The sequence below is a fragment of the Trichogramma pretiosum genome, unplaced genomic scaffold, assembly GCF_000599845.2.
Source record: "Trichogramma pretiosum strain Unisexual culture from Peru unplaced genomic scaffold, Tpre_2.0 scaffold25, whole genome shotgun sequence".
Taxonomy (NCBI): Eukaryota; Metazoa; Arthropoda; class Insecta; order Hymenoptera; family Trichogrammatidae; genus Trichogramma; species Trichogramma pretiosum.
The window spans coordinates 1,899,826-1,919,999 of NW_019641621.1; the positions used below are offsets into that span (position 1 = coordinate 1,899,826).

The following is a 20,174-nucleotide window of genomic DNA, read 5'->3' on the forward strand; positions in this document are numbered from 1 at the left end:
GATCCATCGCTTTCACTTTCTCCAGCCCCTTTCTCTTCCTCGTCTGGTTCTACTTTTTCCAAAAAATATCTTTCGAACGTCAAATTTCCTACGTTATCGCAATATACTTTTTTTATTTCCTCCGTGAGAGCCAAGTACACACTTCCCTTTTGGTGTCTTCTTTTCAGAGTATTTTTTATTCCAGCGTATGTCTGAGTATTTCCTAGTGTGACATGCAGACTCATATCCTGTAAATTCTCTGGGTAAGTATAAATCTGCTCATCCTTAGTCTCCACAGCCGTCAAACATATCTTAATGCTTTTCCCATCGGGCATAGCCTTCATTTCAAACGTAAATTTCAATTTATCCATCGTGTGAATATTAACTTGACGATAATGTCGTTTTATAATGTTTATTCTATGTGAATCACGTGAAGGGGTGGATTAAAGACAATGCGTTTCTCTGTGAACAAAGATTTAATACAATAATATTGTCTTCACTTATTAAATTATTTTACAATGATAAATACCTGTGAACAAAGAAACGACATTACGTGTCGATTATTCACAGTACCCTTTTCGGCTCACTATTTACAAGACTCTATCCCTCTCGTCTATTTACAAGTCGTATAAGTCTAACTTCAAGAAATACAATCACATGACCAATAACTATAATATGTAAAGTACTACGTACTTTACATACACTTTGTGTACTTATGTACTTTTGATTACGTGCATTATGCATAACATAATGTGCGTAACATAATTGACTCAATTTTTATTTACTAATTATATATAATTTTTATACAATTCTCAATGAAGCTTATGCAAACAGCATTCGCAGTCAAATATAACGACAAGTCACCAACAGCGCATTTATACCGTACACACTTTTTTCGCTGGTCGGAATCAGACGTTCCTACCAGTCGGAATTGCCGTCCGTTTAAGCATAGAATCGCTTCACAATCCGACATTCGTGATCTGATGCTACGACTCGGCGCAGTCTCTGCATGCGAAGATTGAAAGTAGCGTTTCGTTATACTTCTTGTCATCTTGCGCTTCAACGTAACAAATCTGAGTCATCGAGAAATAATCGTTGCCGTAAGTTCCGTACATACTCAGGCCATACTTCCGATATTTTTTTCGGTGTAGACCTTCTTCGATAAGTATTTGACACATCTTAGCTAACTATCGAAGAATGTCAAGTGTTCGCAAGACTCAATTTAGTTCAATAAGGTTTTTTTCTGTTCGATAGGCCATTGATTATAGTTGCAAACAAAATCTAAACATTAGATAAACTTTAACATTTTTGACATACAATTGAGTAATCTTCTATATTAAAAATTATCATAAGTGAATAAAATATTCTGTTATTTAATATTTAATTGTATGTGAAAGGAGTTATAATTTATCTTATTCCCAAATTTTGATATACTAGATGTTTATTAATTGGTTTTAAGACTCTTTTTTATCTGCACCTTCTATTTTTATCTTTTTAATCTCTTAATTTTCCTTCATAGTATCTAAAATTGTTATTGAAGATTGTTTATATGTCAAACAAGTTTACCATCTGAATTATATTGTAATGGTTACTTAATTTGTTTTTAAAGCTCTAATCGATAATCAATTAATAAAAAATGAAAGAATATTTCATTCATGATGAGAAATTTTAAGGTGTATAATGACTTTTCAAAATTTAATTAAAGTTATTTGTCCATTCCTTTTTGCAGCATACTTAGACAAAGTAGACTCTCATAAAGTTTCATTACTATCAGAAGAACCTTCCTTGTCTGATAAAATTCTCCAATTTGCAACATTGGAAGAAATACAAATATCTTGTACAATACTGATGCTAGACATATTATTGAAACAGGTAAGCATAGTGATATTTAAGATAAAATGTTGGGTAGTTTGACACATATTTTAATTTAATTGAAAACATTATTATAGAGGTTTTCAGGGTTATTTATTCAAACTTTTCAGTATAATATATGATAATTGAGACAATCAGAAGTAGAAAAAAATTTTTTACCCCAAATTGATTATTAAGGGCTAACAGGTGTGACGTTGTGCCTCTGCAAACGTCGTCGCGTCGGCTGCGAGAAATGGATAATTAATAATGTTGGCGACGCCGATAATAATTGCGTGGTATCTTTGCAGGTACGCGCGAATAAAGGAGCGAAGGTAGAGCCCGGCTCGCTCTCCGCAGTGGCGCGCGATCGTAAACATTGCCGTGTTTACGTTCGCTTGGCCCGCGCCGCGAAGCCGGAGCTGCTACAGACACGAGACATAGACAAGACGACACGAAGATCCTCACGACCCGTGCGTGCCAATTAGCAGACGATCGCGACACTTGAGTTTCGACCGTTGAGCAGTGTGGAGCTGAGTGTATGCGAGTCGTCGTTAAGCTTTCCTCGGAGTAGTTTTGTCGGAGTATTTTTGTAGTTGAGCGTGTGTGAGGAGTGTGTAGTGAGTGATTGTTGAGTGCAGGTTGGTCTTGGTGCGTGTTGGTGAGAGCGAGAAGTTGGTGGCCACGTGCTCGAGCGTGTGTGCTGGCAAGACGTGCGGCGCACCAAATCGACATCAACGCGACGTAGTTCGATCTTCCGGCCCGTCCCTATTCACGTCTGTGGCCAACAGACGACCACGAGGAAAAGCAGCAGCAACTCTTAGGACCCCGGCGACGCGGAGTCTACCCGTGCGGTCGCGAGCCTCGAGAGCGAGGAATACTGTGAGTAGCCATTGGTATTACCGCGCTTCGCATAGACCCTCCGAACGGCAACGCAGCTCGCGTCCGCGACCCGGTGTGAATGAGTGTGAGAGCTTTGGCTGTGTGTGAATGAGTATTTAGAGTATTTCAATAAAATAGAATCTTTGTGTTTATCGAAACTCACTGTTTTATTATTTCAAAACCCGTCGTTTTCCTTTCCTCTCTCTCTCGCGGATTTTCTCGTTTACAGGTGTTTTTCTAGGTGCATTTTTGCAGTTGCAGGAGTCCCCGCTCCATACCTGTCGACATCCCCTCCAGGAGGAGAGTCGTACCTACGACCTCGAGGTAGTATCTCGCGTTCTTCCCGTCCCTATAGAGCTAGCCGGACCCTGGCCGACGACGAGCAGTCGCTCGTCTGGCGCGTCGTATAACGACAATATAACGACAAAGTCGGCCAGGCATTGAGAACGCCTTGTAGACGGTGGACACGGGGAGTCGACCGTCACACAGGGGACTTGATTATTTTTCATTTTTCAATCACAGTACTAGGCTGTAAAAGTTACAAAAAATTTTTTTTAAGAACACACATGATAACCCTTTTCAATACCCTATTTGAAAGCATTTTGTCCAGTTGGATACTTGGAAACAGTTAAGTACAGACATAATTAGTGTGTTGACCCTCTACTTAAGCTGTAGATACATCTAAGCTACCTGTCGTAGAAATCCAAGAGTGAGCCTCAATCTATTGTGGCCTATGTGGTTTCATTTTGTTCGATGGTTCCTGCCTCATCCGGGCCATCGCGGCTTTAAAGACGATGACGGAGTGTATGGATGTACCTTCCTCGCAGGAGGCCGTGGTAGCTGCCTCCACTCCGTCCTCGAAGAGGAACAAGCGATCTACGGCATCGCCACTGCAGGTCATTGCAGCGGAGAAGCGTGCCACTGAACCTCACCCGCACGAACAGGTCGTCGACGGCAACAACAACAACACCGTACACGGTGTGGAGACCTTCACGTTCGTGAAAGGTCGACGTGGCCGGTGCCGTGACGCTCACCAGGCTGAAGAGGCCGAACTTGGCCCGCAGCCCCTGAGGCCGCGGCAGCGCACGGCTCTCTGTTACCAGCTAGGCGTGGCCAACCTGGACCCAAATGTCGTGGGATCTCTGCAAAAAGCGTACGCCGGTTTGCAGACCGCCGTCATCGACCTACTCGACGAGCTCGCGGCCAGGGCGATCAAGCTTGGTCACTTGAGAGTAAGCTGGGTCAGCTGCCGTGTGCGCGAGCGCGCTGAGGCCTCGCAGTGCTTCCGTTATTGGGAGTTCAACCACGTCGTTGCACGCTGCGTAGGTCCTGACCGATCGAAGCTCTGCTATCGGTGTGGACAGTACGGACATCGAGCTAAGACCTGCATAAGCGCACCGGTGTGCCTACTTTGCCAGGGTCCGGATGCCAGCGGCCACACCACTATCAGCCCTAACTGCCCTATGGCTAAGAAGTTTCTTAGCAGCCGACGATGAGGTTTTTTGACTGCAGGTCGGCCCAAAAACTCTTGAGCCAGACAGTGCGAGAGCTCGGCATAAACGTGGCCATCGTGTGTGACCAATATAAAAACCCTGGTCAACACTGCACATGGATAGCCGACTCCAATAGGCAAGCTGCCATCTGGGTCCGCGGCAGGGTTGCATGCAATGAATTACAAATGTAATTCGATCACATAAAAATTACAAATTATCACGTAATTTCCATTGCGAACTAAAAGTAATTTGTAATGGAAAATAATTTCCATTGCGAATTAAAAGTAATTTGTAATGGAAAATTATAATGATAATTATAATATGCAAAATATGTATACAGTGAAATCTCTCTATAGTGGACACCCATAAAACCTGGAAAACTGTTCGCTATTCAGAAGAATACGAAGTGGGGAAATTTTTAAAAAGAAGAACATTTTTAACTATATTTTTTTTTCATCCCCGACGGAAAAAAAATTGTTCAAGAAAGAGTAGATATTAAAACTATCAAATTGAAGATGGGTGCATCATCCACACTAAACACGTATGAATGTGTTGTGTTCAGTATGCGAGATGCATATTTCTCCATGCGGGTTTCGAGATACGACCTTTTTGTACCAGCCCGTCGATGTTGCGAAGTGGTTGTATGCCGTGCGTTTATTATACGTATATTGAACGCATTTTTTAGAAAAATCTGCGTTATCGTGCATTTTGATATTCAAATGAGTTTTTGCACAATCTGACTGATAATCTTGGAGATAGTGCAGTGTTAATAGTTATTAGTAATTATAATAAAACAATGAACAATAAGAAATATTTTAAAATTTACACTCAATATTGGATTTCGCTTATTCCATATGAAAACTCTGTGATGGATTCACGAGCGAGTTTATAAAACAGGTGTCATCGGACCACAAAAAAGTTGAGTTCTCTTCTAAAAGTCTGAATTGAAAGCTTTTTCCGAAATTTTTTTCTTCATGACCTCTAATTAAAGATTTATTATTTATGAAGAAATAATGATTGGAAAAAATTTTTTTCTCGTGTCTATCATCTGAACCAAGAAAATAGAGAAAGGTCAAAGAGCTCACCAGAAAATTTCAATTATATATTTATTCCAAATGATACAATTTTTTTTACTAAAAATGACGACTTCGTGGATATGTTCTTCAAGATTTGCAACGGCTAATACAGACCGTCGCAAGTCAATGCTCAGGACAAGTTGGGTACACGCACCGTTGCATTTGTGGCTGTCGGTCACAAAAATGTAGCTAGATCACCTCTACTAAGCAAATCTGAATTTGACCAATAAAGAAGAATCAACTCCTCGTCACATATTTGTATGAGAGAAAACAATAATGACTTGTCGAAGATATTATTCGAAATTTGCCTCGACTATTATCATCAAGTACGGATCAATTACAAATTGGATAACACACCGCTAAACTTGGCTCTTGATAAAAATTTGGAGAGCACAGCCGAGTTACTGCTAATAAATTACGCATATCCAAATACAGTCAATTCAGAGGGATCAACTCCTCTGCACGTCATTTGCAAGAGATACTACAGTGACCTTATGGAATTGTTTTTTGAAAACAGTGACGACAAAAATAAACCAGTGCCGGTCAACGCCCAGGACAATTTGGGAAACACACCGCTACACTATATACTCCGGACCACAATAACGAATTTGTGCTGAGAAAATACGCCGACTTTAAATTTAGAAAATCTGGAGAGATCGACGCCTCTACATATGATTTACAAAAGAAAAACGATGATGAAGCAATGGACTTTTTCTTCAATATCTGCGTCGATATTCAGCGGCACTTGACCCTGGAATACGGACACAAAAAGTTGGTAGAATTACTGCTAAGAAAAGGTGCCGACTCAAATTTGGTTAATTCAAAAGGAGAAACACATAATTGGTGGAAAAAACGAAGGTGATGGCTTAGTGAAGCTATTCTTAAAGATGAAAAATGAAATTCAGTAGACGGAGATCTAGTTTGAAATGTTGTTTTGTTTTTCAATAAGGAATAAGTGATTTTTTTAAATTATACGACACAAATTATAATAGCAGTTTGTAAAAAAAGATTTATTTGATAATTAATACTATTGTTGTATGAAAAAATATTTTATAAATATTTAACAAAATTATTTTTATATAAACATTTTTCATTTTGAAATTATTTAAATTCAACCAAACTTAAATTGAAATCAAATTTAAAAAGAACGAAACCAAAAATATGCAAATCTTTATTCTGACGATGATTCATCGTAAACGTTTTTGTAAACATTTAAAAATTTAAGTATCTATAATCTTAAAGCTGAACAATGTGTTTAAAAAAAAATAAATAGATATTGATGCGTGAATCGTCCACTCGAACTATTTTGTTGACTATGCATCTCGTACTTAGTACCAAAGTTGTTACGTAGGATGGGATTAAAAAGACAGCAAGATAGCAATATTTAGCCCAAAAATTACATCTGGTTGAGCGTGACGAGTCAATCCCTTTTGTGAGAGCTCGTGGCTCGTGATATTCCTGACCGGTGAGATGCATAGTTAGCAAAATTTGTCGCACGGACGCTTCGGCAATCCACGCAACAATGTTATTTTTAAAGGTAACAAAAATAAATTTATTTCAAAGCACAGGAACTGATTAATTTGCGCAGAAAGAATGTGCGTTCGTTAAGTAAAAAATAAATGTATATAATCCATAAAACTTTACCATGAACTGAAAAATCTTCATTTGTACAATTTCTTATTATTAACTTTAAAGAGGAGGCGTTTCTCAAATGGCGAATCAGAGAGCCTATTATATTTTGGAATGTTGAGCATTGTTGCATACGAAAAAAGCCTTTCGACTGGTGCTGAAGAAGGCAAGATCGTATTGTACTTCAAAAATAATTTTTTGATTCGCGGAAATCGATTTAACTCGAGTAGACTTGTGCTCGGAGGTTCAGCTAAGAAGCGTAAAAGCTCACTTGAGTTAGTCTTGAGAGCAATGATTTTGTCAAGATTTGTCGGTTCATTAGATTCACCGAAATAAAAAAAATCGTCAGCAGTCGATTCAGGCAGTGTTCCGTTCGGAGCTGACTGTTGATTCGACTGAATCAGTTGCTCAACATTCGCTGGTGCTCCAAGCGACAAGCATTTTACCCAAGATTTTTTGAAGTTTGGGTGTGATAGCGTAGCAACAGCTGCGATCTTACCGACGCCGTCAATGGCAAATATATCACTGAATCTCTTTTTCAGGCTGCCAATCATACCTTGGATGAAATCTTTGTACGATTTCGAAGTCATTTTTGGAATCTTCTGTAACCATCTTTGCTCTATAGTGATAAGAGATGGAATTAATTGACCATAATGACAATGTTAATCACCCTGCAATTTATCGATTGCTAAAGCGAGATGTTCCATTATGGCCAAATAATTATCGATGTGTACAAAATCATTATCGTCAAGGTCAATTTCTTTTTTTAAAATTGTTGAAATTTCAGGTGCGGTTAATTTCTTTTTCAATTTTGAAATTTGTTTGAGACAGCTGTACAATGAATTCCAACGAGTTGCGTTGGGCTTTTGTAAGCATTCGCCGAAATGATCTTTTAATTTCTCGCGCTTTTGGACGGATTTTAACGATTTCCACAATACCTCGCACTTAGAAATGACCGATGTATGAATTCTTTTTAATTTTGACGATGAATGTATTAATTTCATGGCATCTGTGGTCGCAATAAGATTTAAGGTATGGCTGACACACCGAAAATGTTGCGAGAGAATGATACACTCGTCGGGGGTTGTAACTGTCTCGAGAACAGTTTGCTCGATGTCACTGCAGTCAGAATCGTCATCGTTTGAGTCAGTTCGTTCGTCTGCAACGTCCATTATGTCTTCATCATCATCTACTTCACTATCGCTTCCAGCGTCTCTATCGTCGTCAGTTAAAAAAGAACAATATTTATTACATTATTAAATTAAATACTGCTTGTTACATAGGCATGAAATACTTACCATCCATAATCTCGCAGGGAGTACCAGATACTCCAAAAGCTTTGACGAAATTCGAGCCATTGTCAGTTACCGTACCGATAATTTTATCATTCGACAAATTGTACGTATTATTTATGTCCAATAATAGCTCTGTAATTCTGTCGTGTGAGTGAGCTCCCTTAAATCGTCGACAGGCTAAGGCGGCAGATTTACTATTTAATAAAATCTTATCCATCTGAAATGTAAGTATGAGCGTTCGGGGTATTATTTTCGGGCCACTGTGCATGAAAAATAGTATACAGGCCTAAGCTGCGAAAAAAGAAAGCCCCAGAGCACGTGTTTATCGGCCTCGGCTTCGCCTCGGCCACTAGTTACACGTACTCTGGGACTTTTCTGTTTTTCGCGGCCTAGGGCAGTAATATACTATTACTGTCTCAACGTAGCGCAGAATATATGATGGCGGTAGCGCATGCACATTTGAGATGTTTCGCGAGCGATACCACTGGAGATTGCATTGATTCGTGTATATATTTATATTGAAGGGTGACAGGGTTGAAATTGTTAGAAAAGGCTAAACGTGTGAGTGAAATAAAGAGAAAGAGTGAGAGACAGAGAGAGAGAGAGAGTGACTTTGAACGAAAAAAAGGGATTTATTTATCCACTTTCGCGCCTAAGCCCAGTTAAAATAGTACTTTCTTACGCGTTTAAATCGCATCGATATCTTCTACGCTTATTATCGCATTCAAAAAATCTTTTCCTTAAGATCGTAAAAAAAAATACATGAGAGAATATGTAAGTGCAACAATTAATATATGAGTAAGGCTCAGAATTTTTTAAATAAACCTACGCTCGTATGTCACCGATCTTGACGCGCTTTTGGTACTTTGCCAAAACCAAAATTTTGGACCCCTTCCCCCCTCCTACCTCCCCTATAAACGTTTATTTTCTATCTATATTTATTCTTAAGGCCTGAAGCATTCGAAAAATCTGGAAAAATTCAAGATTGTTTGGATCGTTGGAAAGTATTTTTATGAATTTTTTCAGAATTTTCAATTACTTCAGGCCTTCAGAATAAATATAGATAGAAAATGAACGTTTATAGGGAAGGAAAGGGTAGGCGGGGGGGGNGGGGGGGGGGGGGAAATTTATGTTTTGGCACTTTTTTATCATGTACTGTAACATATCAAAAGCTCGTCAAGATCGGTGACATACGAGCGCAGGTTTATTTAAAAAGTTCTGAGCCTTACCCAAATACATATCAGCGTGTATATGTCTGACTAATTCATTACAAAGTCGATTGGTTCGATTGACAAAAGTCTTAAAAATATATATACATTTAAAGCTTACCCAGTGAGCAGTCACTCCCATAAAGCTTCGATTTGGTGCACTCCATACATCAGGGGTTAAGCAAACGTGGTTAACAGATTTTAAAATTTCCTTGATTTCATTTTTTTGTTCATCCATCATCTCATTGGCTATTTTCTTTACTTTTTCTCGCGATATATTTGTCAGCAAACTTTCTTCTCCTTTTTTAATTTTAAGATCTAAAAAAAAAATTCAATATTAAGATAATCAGCGACAAAATTTATACCACTCACGAGCCATTTCACGTCAAGTCCATAGCTCGCCCGCGCTGCATCATTAGGCAAAATATAACAATTTCTAATTCGCTTTGAAAGTAACTAAGTGCACCTAGAAAAAAAAATAACTCATCATTTTGATGGAAAATTACCCCAGCTTTCAAAGCGAGTTAGAAATTGTAAGATTTTGCCTAATAATACAGTGCAAGCGAGCTACTGGCGACTTGACGTGAAACTGCCATCATGCATTTCATATGAATATTTATTTCACAAACCACTACAAATCGTTCGAAAAGATGCACTTTCAACAGTGCGAAAAGCCAACACGTTGTCCAAAACGAACCTTGCGACATTTTTGTTGAATTCTTCTTGGTCGTAAGAACAAGTTCAACAACAGTTCTTTGTATGCGAACTATCGTCACTTTTTCGGGCAATCTTATGACCCTTAACGTATACATGATAATCATCTACCATTGCTAAATGCCTCTACACAAAGATACGAGCAATATAATCTCAAAGTTATAATATAAAAGTATTGAGAAAAAAACTTCTTACTCGTTTCAAATGCAACCCAAAATTTGACGATACATTAGCGGATCCTCTTACTGTTTTTGAGCACGTCATGCATCTCGCTACGCAGTTTTTTTTGTCGCTTTCTAGAGGTAATAGCTCAAAATATTTACCGTCCAACCATGGTTGATTTTGAAACTTCTGTAGCAGTTGATCGGGAATTGGCGAAGATGCTCTTTGTTTTTCAGGCTGTGTATCCTCGAATCCATCGAGAGACATGTCTTGTTCGATGTCCATATTTATGCTGACGGTGTATGCAGCGAACTAGTATGTCAGCAAACAAATATATATTTTTTAAACCGAAGTGCTTCCTTGTATCATGATGCGTTATTTAAAAAAAAAAAACCAGTGTCCAATTAAGAACGTGCCACCCACGTACGGTATGTATTCAAGCAATTCGAATTATAATCTTTTCGATTGCGACATTCCGTGCATCTGCACCTAGGAGTATCAATTGACTACGAGAATCAATGTATAAAATACGCGCAAAAAATGAATAATGTGTCAGCAGCTGTCTCAAAAAACTCGATAAAACTATGATCGACATATATACATATTGCAATGCAGTGAATAAGAACTCCGAAAATGTACTCTAACAATGCACATTATACATATAGCGTAGATACAGAATACGCTTGTAAGCATAACAAAACAACTCTTTTGTCTCTGTACATGTATCTACATATACGTACTGTACAAATGCTTGCGAGCTTATATGTAAACAATACATGCGTACCCCACCCGCGTGGAAGCTACTTCGGCGCGTAATACTTCGTGCGGTGCAGAATTTCGCGTTTTTACTCGCTCATCGCCTTTATTTCAGCTAGTAAAAGTAAAATTTACTTTCTGGAAAATATCTAATTTAATGAGAAATTTTTCCAGCTTTCGATCTAGTTTTATTTTCAAACATCTTAAATTGTCAGGCTAAGTATAAGTATATAATTTTAACGCGTGCATGAAATAATAGGTTAATTTTACTCAATAAATTATAATAAAATACACTGCATCGATTGAAATTTTACAAATCAGTCGTCACTTTTTTACTCAAAGTATAAAAAACATCGATCACGCACACGCCTGCTTTGTTTACACTCAAGCTCGAAGGGCATATATACAGTACAGAGCATACGTTGATGAACAGAGCCCAAGAGTTGTTTAAGTTTTTGCATTCTTACTGTGCGTGTTCTTTGTCTACGCCATAAGCTTGACAACTTAAATGAATGTATATATTTTTTCTAATAATTTTAGTAAATGTAATACTTTTTTCAATTAAACTATCAAACCAGGTATGTTGAATAATACAAAGTATGTACTTACACAAGATGCAAAACCCGAACCTTACGGATTCTTGACAGAAATTTTAACTAATAGTCACAGAGAACTACTCTTTTTTTTGCGTCCGCACTCAAGCACGATAAACACAGAAATGACACGGTGTACTCGTTGATTATACGTTTTCCTAGGACAACAAAGCAATCTGCCGGAAAGCCGTATACTTGAAAATAACTAGATACTATTTTGTGCATCGCCTTTTGTAAATATCGATTTTAATTTTTAGGTCTGTCGTGTACCTACAAGTTATAATCCGTACGAAACATGTTTTTATATTACTAAGAAGTGATTTTAATGTCTGGAGCGAGGAATTTTAATTTTTGGGAAAGAACGGGCACCCTAATGAATATCTTAATGAAAAAATTTGTTGAGATCTGTAAAATTTAAAGAAATAAATTTACAAAGATTATATTTATATTTGTTTTAGATTATTTATTTATTTAAAATTTTAGGGCTTTTTTAAACAAATGTACTTTTATGCCGCTCGGGCAAAACCTCGCTGAATATAACGCCGACGTCGCGCCATGATATTTACTCTCTGCTCTTGCCGATACCGCGTGTATTCGTCGAACACTTCAGGATGACGCTGCAGGATGAAAAAATTAAGCAGTACATTAAAATTAATCAGGTTTCATTCAGGTTCAACATCAATAATAGTTATTAATGCGACAAGTGCCCGAAAAGCGTTTTTGCACACAGTGTATGCATGAGTATTGGCTATGCCGGAAAGAGTAGCTTGTTTTGCGCACACTGTGCGGGAAAAGCTGGGTACGTGTTGCATACAAAATTGTATGCAATAGAATGCGAAAAGTGCATAAATAACAAGCATGATACTTTACAAAAAAGTGTGTGCAAAAAGGCATTTTTCGCTTTACTGTTGCATAAAATATTTTAAAGAACTCACTCTATTCAAATGATTCACGAAGTTGCTCGAGATTCCATTGCGGGATTTTACGACAGCCGAGCAGTTTTGACATTTCGCCGCAACGCAGATTGGATTTACGCTCGACGCCTCAGGCAAAATCTCAAAAAATGTCCCGTCACACCATGGCCGCATCAACATCTCCGCATAGAGCTCCTCTAGGAAATCTATTTTTATTTTTTGTACACCTAGTGAATGCAATACTAGCATGTATATACGTACAATAATTTTTTAAAGAATTACTACTAAAGAAAACTACAACTTACTTGTTTTTTATGGGTCGTGAACTTCTTTCGGGGGCACACTCTACCACAGCCAAAACAGAAATGATCTATTAGTATATACCCGCGTAATCTACCTACTATACTGTATATTATATACTCTCGTAATGTACAATACACCAAGTTCACACGTTAGACATCTGTGTAATCAAGTAACACTAGGATCTACTCCAAGACCACAAATGTTCCTATAGTGCACGCCGAGGGACATTATGGAGCACGCCAATCACATCACATGCTAATAAAGGCGTCAAATTGTGGAATGAATATGAAATTTTTTGCATAATTTACGGTCTATGGTGTAAGGATCTATTGACTCGAGATTACAAAAAAAATTTTTTAATGATATTTTGTTTAAGAAGACCAAAATAATTTCTCGAAGAAATCGTCACCAAGTTAGAATTTTTAACAGGTTCAAGGACACGAATAAATAGAAAAATCGGTAATTCAATTATTAACACTGTGACGCCTTTGATCTGTAATTTTACACGCATAAAATGGTTTTAAAATGTGAGTTTATTAAAAAATAAATAAACAATAACTGTTAAATAATTAAAATTTAAAAACTTCGATCTATGAGCAAATTTATAATAATCTTTAACTAGTACGAGTTTGATCTATTCAGAATCAAGTATCATTACGTGACATTTATAAAAAATCTAGCAATCAACACAAGCCTCGCCCTACTCACATGCGTATTCAAATTTACGTTTCTGAAACATCATTTCTTCTCACACTTCCCGGGTGCGTAATCTTTGCGGCATTCGTGCACCGTCTTTTGGTGATCGAGCAAATGCGATTTGCACCCAAATTTCTTCTCACCCTTTTCGCATATTCAATTTTCCAGAACTTTATGATTTTTTTTATGTCGGAAGAGCAAATTCAATTTTCGATCAATTTTTTTCTTGTCTTCATCACCGGCAAATTTTTGCGACCCTAGTGGACTGTCTATATGTGCAAAAGTGACGTTTGTTTATTTCTAAATCTCTTCGCACACATTTCACATAAGTAATCTTTGAAAACTTCGTGGATTATCCTGAATTTTTTCAGAATTTTTCGGAACGATTTTTGGATTTTTGAAAAAATGGTGTTATTCAGAAATCTGAAAAAATTCAGGCATGTTCTTTGATTAATTCTAAACACTTTTAATTTAACAATTTTTTTTTTGTAAAATTGATGGTTATCGAGTTAAAAATTGTCGAAATCATTTTATGACATACAGGTCTTCGGGAGTCAAATTTATGATCGCCATGTTGAATTTCGTAATTATAACTGTTTTACAATAAAGTATACAAGCCGTTGACCATGATTCCGTGAGACGCACGAGCGAACCTTTTTTCCGTGTTGAAATTTGAGTTGAACGAGATTTTTTTCTCGAAATGTCATGTTTTTTTTTTTACAAAATTGCTTCTAACTTTTTATTTAATAATTTTTTTAAAATTCTAACTCCGGATTCGAAAAGTACATTAAATTTTACGTGAGAAATGATGTCTGAAAAGTTTTTTAAACAATTTTTAATCGGTGTAATTCATCGCTATAAATGTTGTCCAAAAATGGTCATTTCAGGCGTTAAAGGGTTAAATGCCTGGTAAACATCGTGCTGCTGAACACCAGACACACGCCGACCTTCACCGGTCAGCAAGACAGCTCAATCATCGATCTCTCCTTCGCCAGCAATTCGCTCACTATCAGAGTGTGTAATGCCGAATCGGTATTATCTAGAGAGAGGTAGCCTGACACATCACTGTCGGTCAAGGCTGAATCATGATTATTATAGCAATTATGATTCTGCGCGATGTTTTCCTTCTTCTGTTATATATTTCAATGAGAGGATGATCGGATACGAATGAAAACAGAGAAGCACGCATGAAAGCACGATTGTCGGAGAAATAAGTATTAGTTACCGTTGGACCGGTAAAGGGCACAGGCCATTGAAGAGATTGATTCTCGTGAGTCGCGCCGTGTGTGTATAGTGCAAGCACGAGGTAGTCCAGGAGACTATCTACGTCAAGCCGCAGGTGTGTGTGTTGTCACGGGAGTGAACTATAGGTTCAAGCTTGATTAATGGGCTGCTGCCCTGGACCCGGTGCCCTCTCATCATTCAACACAATAAAACTGAGAGCAACTATGATTTCATACATTATGTGCAGTATGCACTTTTGATCAGGGGTGAAAAAAAATCGTATTATTTACTCGGCAAGAATGTGAGTGACCGTCAACAACGCTACGTGTTCTCAAGGCGTATCCGTCAATAGCTGACTTCCTTGCCTGGTAATGTATGTAACGGTTGCCAATCCGGGCAAGATGTGGCCCGTGAAAATCTTTTTGACGGCTGAAAAGGGAGGCAGGATTGTCTCAATAATTAGGCGTATTATTTAATAGTAAAAATTAACGATAAGGTGATTTATTTAGCGCCAGTCACTGAGGTGAAGCCTTATCAAGAGCCAAATGATTTACAATTAAATATAATACAAAGAGTACAATGATTAAAGTGTACGACTCGATTTAGTTCACTTCGACTAAATGGTGACTCTACTCGGTGGGTGAGAATCTACATTTTACGGGAATTCGCGACTCGAGAGAGAACGCTATTTGGCAGGCAAATGCTGGAAAAGCGACTTACTCGTTGTTAATTCTAGCTGTGGATGGTCAAATACACCGGGCGACCTGGACCCAAGAAAGCGGTAGCAGGACCCTGGCAGTGGAAGACAGATCCTTGGGCAGCAACGCAGCAGCTCGCACACACTCGCATGTTATCAATTTACAAGGTGCAGTATCGCAGATAGAGTGTTTTACACACGTTCGCACTATAGGGCTCCCAGAGACAGAGTGCCTCACGCTGATCACAAGCCCGCTGTACATGCCCAAGGGGCCAGAAGCGTCGTCTGCTTCTCATCATCGATGGTAGTAGTCTCACGAGCACAGACGGTCTCGATCACGTGACCCTCATTTTAGTGTCGTGCTCTCCTTGCCCGATATACCTCTCTCTCACAGTCGCTTCGCGTAGACGCAAGTCCCTTTCGCATCGACTCGCGAAATCATTATGTTATGGTGGACGTCGGGGTGAAGGAAGGGAAAAGAGATCATCACCCACCAAACTCTGCTCTCTCCAATGTGTCGCGTAACACGTCACCGTTTAATATACTATTTCCTAACACAATCATGGCAATACTTGGAATTTTTTATTATTCATCCTGTCCAAAAATGACCTTAAATGTTCGTCTAATAAACCACTTTTAAATAAAACTCTTTGATTTTTATAGATGGATCTACAAATCATGGAAAAACATGCTGGTATTAATAATTGGGTTGGACAAAAGGTATCACTACTATTGAAAAATGTTGATGTTCCGACTTTGATGGCTCACCATAATTGTAATGATATTTCTGAATGTACTTTTTGTGAATCCACGGTAATATGGTATCAACTTAGCTTACAACTTTTAACATACATCGCTCCACAGCAATTCATTGCAACATCAGATGTAAGTATATAACAAAAATAACATTGTGAGCTTTTTAAGAAATACATCACTTTCGATAATAAATACTTGAAAAAAAGAGTTGGCGAGTTGGTGCGTGCAGGTGTGTTCGGACCAATGCAATTAACATGAATTGCAGGTTCTAGATTCTTTCTATTATCTAAGGATGATTACTCTGAATACAATAAAATTTACTTCATTTTATTATACTTTACTTTATTTTATATTTTAAGTGACTAAGTGTTTTGAAAATCACATTCTCTGATATTAAAAATGAAACCACTCAAAATAGTAACATTTTAAAATATGACAAAGGTAGCAAATTTTAAATGAAAAGTGTGTCTGCTATCACAAAAAAATTTGGTATTAAACATGAGTTGACAGTTGTAAATAGCGTGAAATAATAAAGATGGAGAAATATTATTTCGCATATTTGTATTTATTTATCAGGATGTTTAAGAGTGTCAGGCGAATATTATCGATGCGCTAAATTTAATGATCGAGTCAGAATTGCTGATAAATAAGTAATTGATAAAAAAATTTTTTTTTTTTAAATAAAAATAAATAAGCTCAGTAAGTTATAGCAATTTTTTTCGCTAAAAAAAGCACTATTTAAAAGTTCAAATTGGTGCAAAAAACGCTGAGAAATATTCATTTCAAAATTCCGAAAATTAGGTCAGGACTTGAAACTTTTGTTACACATAACCTGGGTTCTCGTACTCAAAGCCGAGTGAAGCCTTACGATCGAAAATGAGCAAAATGAATATTTATCGATGATTGGTCATAAGGAAAACTTGGCACATAAAAATAAGCTATGATTAGCATTCGTTCTATTAGTAGAAAAAGTGGCTAGCCTTATCAACAAAAGCAAAAGTGATCCAGGTATCTTGGATGAACGCAAGGTCCAAAGTAACATTTAATCGATACTGTACAATATGGAGAATTTGGCAATATGAATTTTGACACAATTGAAACTAACCCGCACGATAAAAATGTTACGAGTATAGTAAAAATACAAAATAAATGGTCAGATGGAAAAAGATTCAACCATAACATAAAACAGTGGTAGTCTCGACGCTCATGCCCTCAAATAATACGGAAAAGTTGGCATTCAATTTCATTGGTCCAATAGTCAAGGAAAATTTGACAAATAAGATAAGATGAGTTTGAAAAACATTTATATCGCTAAATGATGAGGCTCGTATCCAGGCGAATGAATAACGTAATCTTGCTCCTAACAGACGCTAACACGAGAGGAAAAGTTGGCATATTATATTTTTAAGCGAAAAACGAGCTCACGGCTGAACGAATGGTACTTATAATCGATCTCGCTATGGTACGTCGCATGTGTATACGTACACGTATCCAGAAGTTTTACCTAAACTTTTTATTGAACTTAATATGCTTATGACACTCGGAAAAGTTGGCATTCAACATTTTAAAGCGAAAAACGAGCCAACGGCCGAACGAATGGTACTCATTATCGATCTCGCAATGGTACGTCGCATGTGTAAGCGTAGACGTATCCATGAGTCTCACCAGAGTTTTTTATTGAACTGAGTAAACTGCTGACCTATTCGTGAAATCTTGTAAATGTTGCAATTTTTATAAAGAGAAATGTTGCAATTTTTATAAATTTAAGATAATTTAAGATATTTAATCATTTATGATTTATTATCAATTTCGCAAATAATTAAGAAACTGGAAATTTTTTCGAAATTTTTATTTCGAAATTTATTTCTCAAAAATCGTTGAACCAATCTTGGCCAAAGTTCCTGTAAATTAATAATTTATGAATAATTTTTTAAATAATAAAGTAGCTTTTTTCTTGAATATATACTAACAAAAATGCCAATAGTTTTTAATGGAGCATTTCTTTTATTTGATCCACAGTGAGCTTTTCGAAGCGCTCATTCAAAGCTCGCTCGATTTCATGCTGCACTAATTCAGCAGCTTCCAAACTCGCTAATCTCATCTTTCTGAGATAGAAGTGAACAATGCAAACTTTCGGAGAGTTCAAAGGTACTTCTTCCTTCGTGACAAACTTTACGATGTCCCGATAATTTTGGGCTGACCAAGTCATTAAATCGCCGGTACTTGTGAAAAAAAACACAATGAAAAACGCTATGAAAAAAAAACCTATTTGTAGAATGCCGTTAAAAAAAAGCACACCTCTTTGCAACGCCGTGAAGAAAAACACACCTCATCGAGCGACGTGAAAAAAAACACACCTCATCGAACACCGTGAAGAAAAACCGCGAAAACATACTTCGTCGAGAGACCGGGAAAAATAACTTGTCTCAACAAAGGATACTCAGTAATAAGCTTGAAAACTTTGTATCATTAATTTGTATTGTTGAAAATTTTGTATCATAGTTTTTATTCGACAATTCTTGCAAATATTTTGCAAATTTAACATATTTTTACAAAGTTTTAACGACGTTTTACCAAACTAACAAAGTTTTAACAAACTTTATCGAAGTTTTACAGTGATATATTCAAAATTTTACAAAAAAAATGTTAAAAAAAACATTGCATTAAAAAAAAATCGATTACACAGAAAAATTCGTCTTTTGTAACATAACAAATCTTAGTATACAAATTCTTACTTCCGAGGAGACCATCTGGACTGCGGTTTATGGATTTGCAGCAAATTTTATGTGGGGTCTTCTAATACTTAATAATGAAGTTCTCTGTGCTTCATTTTACCTGATGGGCCATAAAATAATTATAGGCCTTATAAAACGAAGCACAGAGAGCTTCATTATTAAGTACCAGAAGACCCCAAAAAAAATTTGCAGCAAATCCATGACCCGCAGCTCTGGTAGTTTCTTGCTAGTAAAAAAATCTATGTCATAACGATAAAACAAAAAACAAGAAGGAAGAAAAACAAAACAAATCTATTCAATAATACCTTCATAAAAGTTATGGTACTTCTTTGGTATCCACATTTTCTCCATCATAGTCAGAAAATGTTTTTTTTTCAGCTTTGATTTACTTGATTCACGGAATATTTTGTTTGACAAGCTGCTCCCATGGCATGTGCCCATTGATTTTGCGTAAAAATTTCTTTGTTCCTCGTGTATCGCTCAATTGCGCTATGCATGGAATCGCCCGAACTTTGAGTGTGACCGACCTCCAGGAATCTATTAATAAACATAAAACAACTTTTTGTGAGTGAGTATATTCCTTAAAAACATATGCAAGTGTGGCAAGTGCGGCCGCGTTGGATGCTGGACTTGTGATCGACTTAAATTGGATTTGCGAACGTGACAGTGCTTCGAAAGCGTAGTTGGAAATTATATACGTTAATGCACAATACCTTAAAAAAATGCACCTCGCGTATAATTAAATACTCATTATTCGAATGACAACTTATTCACGTGGTCAAGCTATCTAATTTTCATGAGTGCGAATAATGTTTGATTCGTCGAAATTATAACAAGCACCATTGTGAGTTTCTGCAGTGAAAAATAGCAATGATCATCCCGAGGCAAAATTCAATGAATCATCCGTTTTAAAAGTGAGCACATAAATACGCGACGATGTATATTAATTGGCTAATTTTCATATTCATGACATTCTTCATATAATCACCAAATGAAGAGGGCAAAATGACAGTTTTTAGTATCACGATGAGTTAATAACTCACATTTTTCCATCGAGATCATTAATATATATTTGGGCACTTGTTGCATAAATAACTTCTTCAGTATATAATTATAAAAACAAACTAAAATATCACCACGTTACCTGTACTTTATTTTTATGTTGTGTAAAACTGCAACCATGGCCAACATCGTAAAAACGTTTTGGTTTTTAT

General features: G+C 37.0%; 1 protein-coding gene across 1 annotated transcript; it reads left to right on the forward strand.

The window, feature by feature from the left end:
• Positions 1-1,659: 1,659 nt before the first annotated feature.
• On the forward strand, positions 1,660-16,515 carry LOC106651114. The gene is made up of 3 exons (XM_014369480.1): positions 1,660-1,851; positions 16,133-16,354; positions 16,498-16,515. The coding sequence occupies exons 1-3, from the start codon at positions 1,660-1,662 to the stop codon at positions 16,513-16,515; spliced, it is 432 nt and encodes a 143-aa protein (XP_014224966.1).
• Positions 16,516-20,174: the final 3,659 nt, after the last annotated feature.

Coding starts and splice junctions, on each gene's coding strand:
- LOC106651114 (XM_014369480.1), top strand. CDS start 1,660: ATGACTTTTCAAAATTTAATTAAAGTTATTTGTCCATTCCTTTTTGCA. Junction 1,852..16,132: donor TAGACATATTATTGAAACAG/GTAAGCATAGTG, acceptor TGATTTTTATAG/ATGGATCTACAAATCATGGA.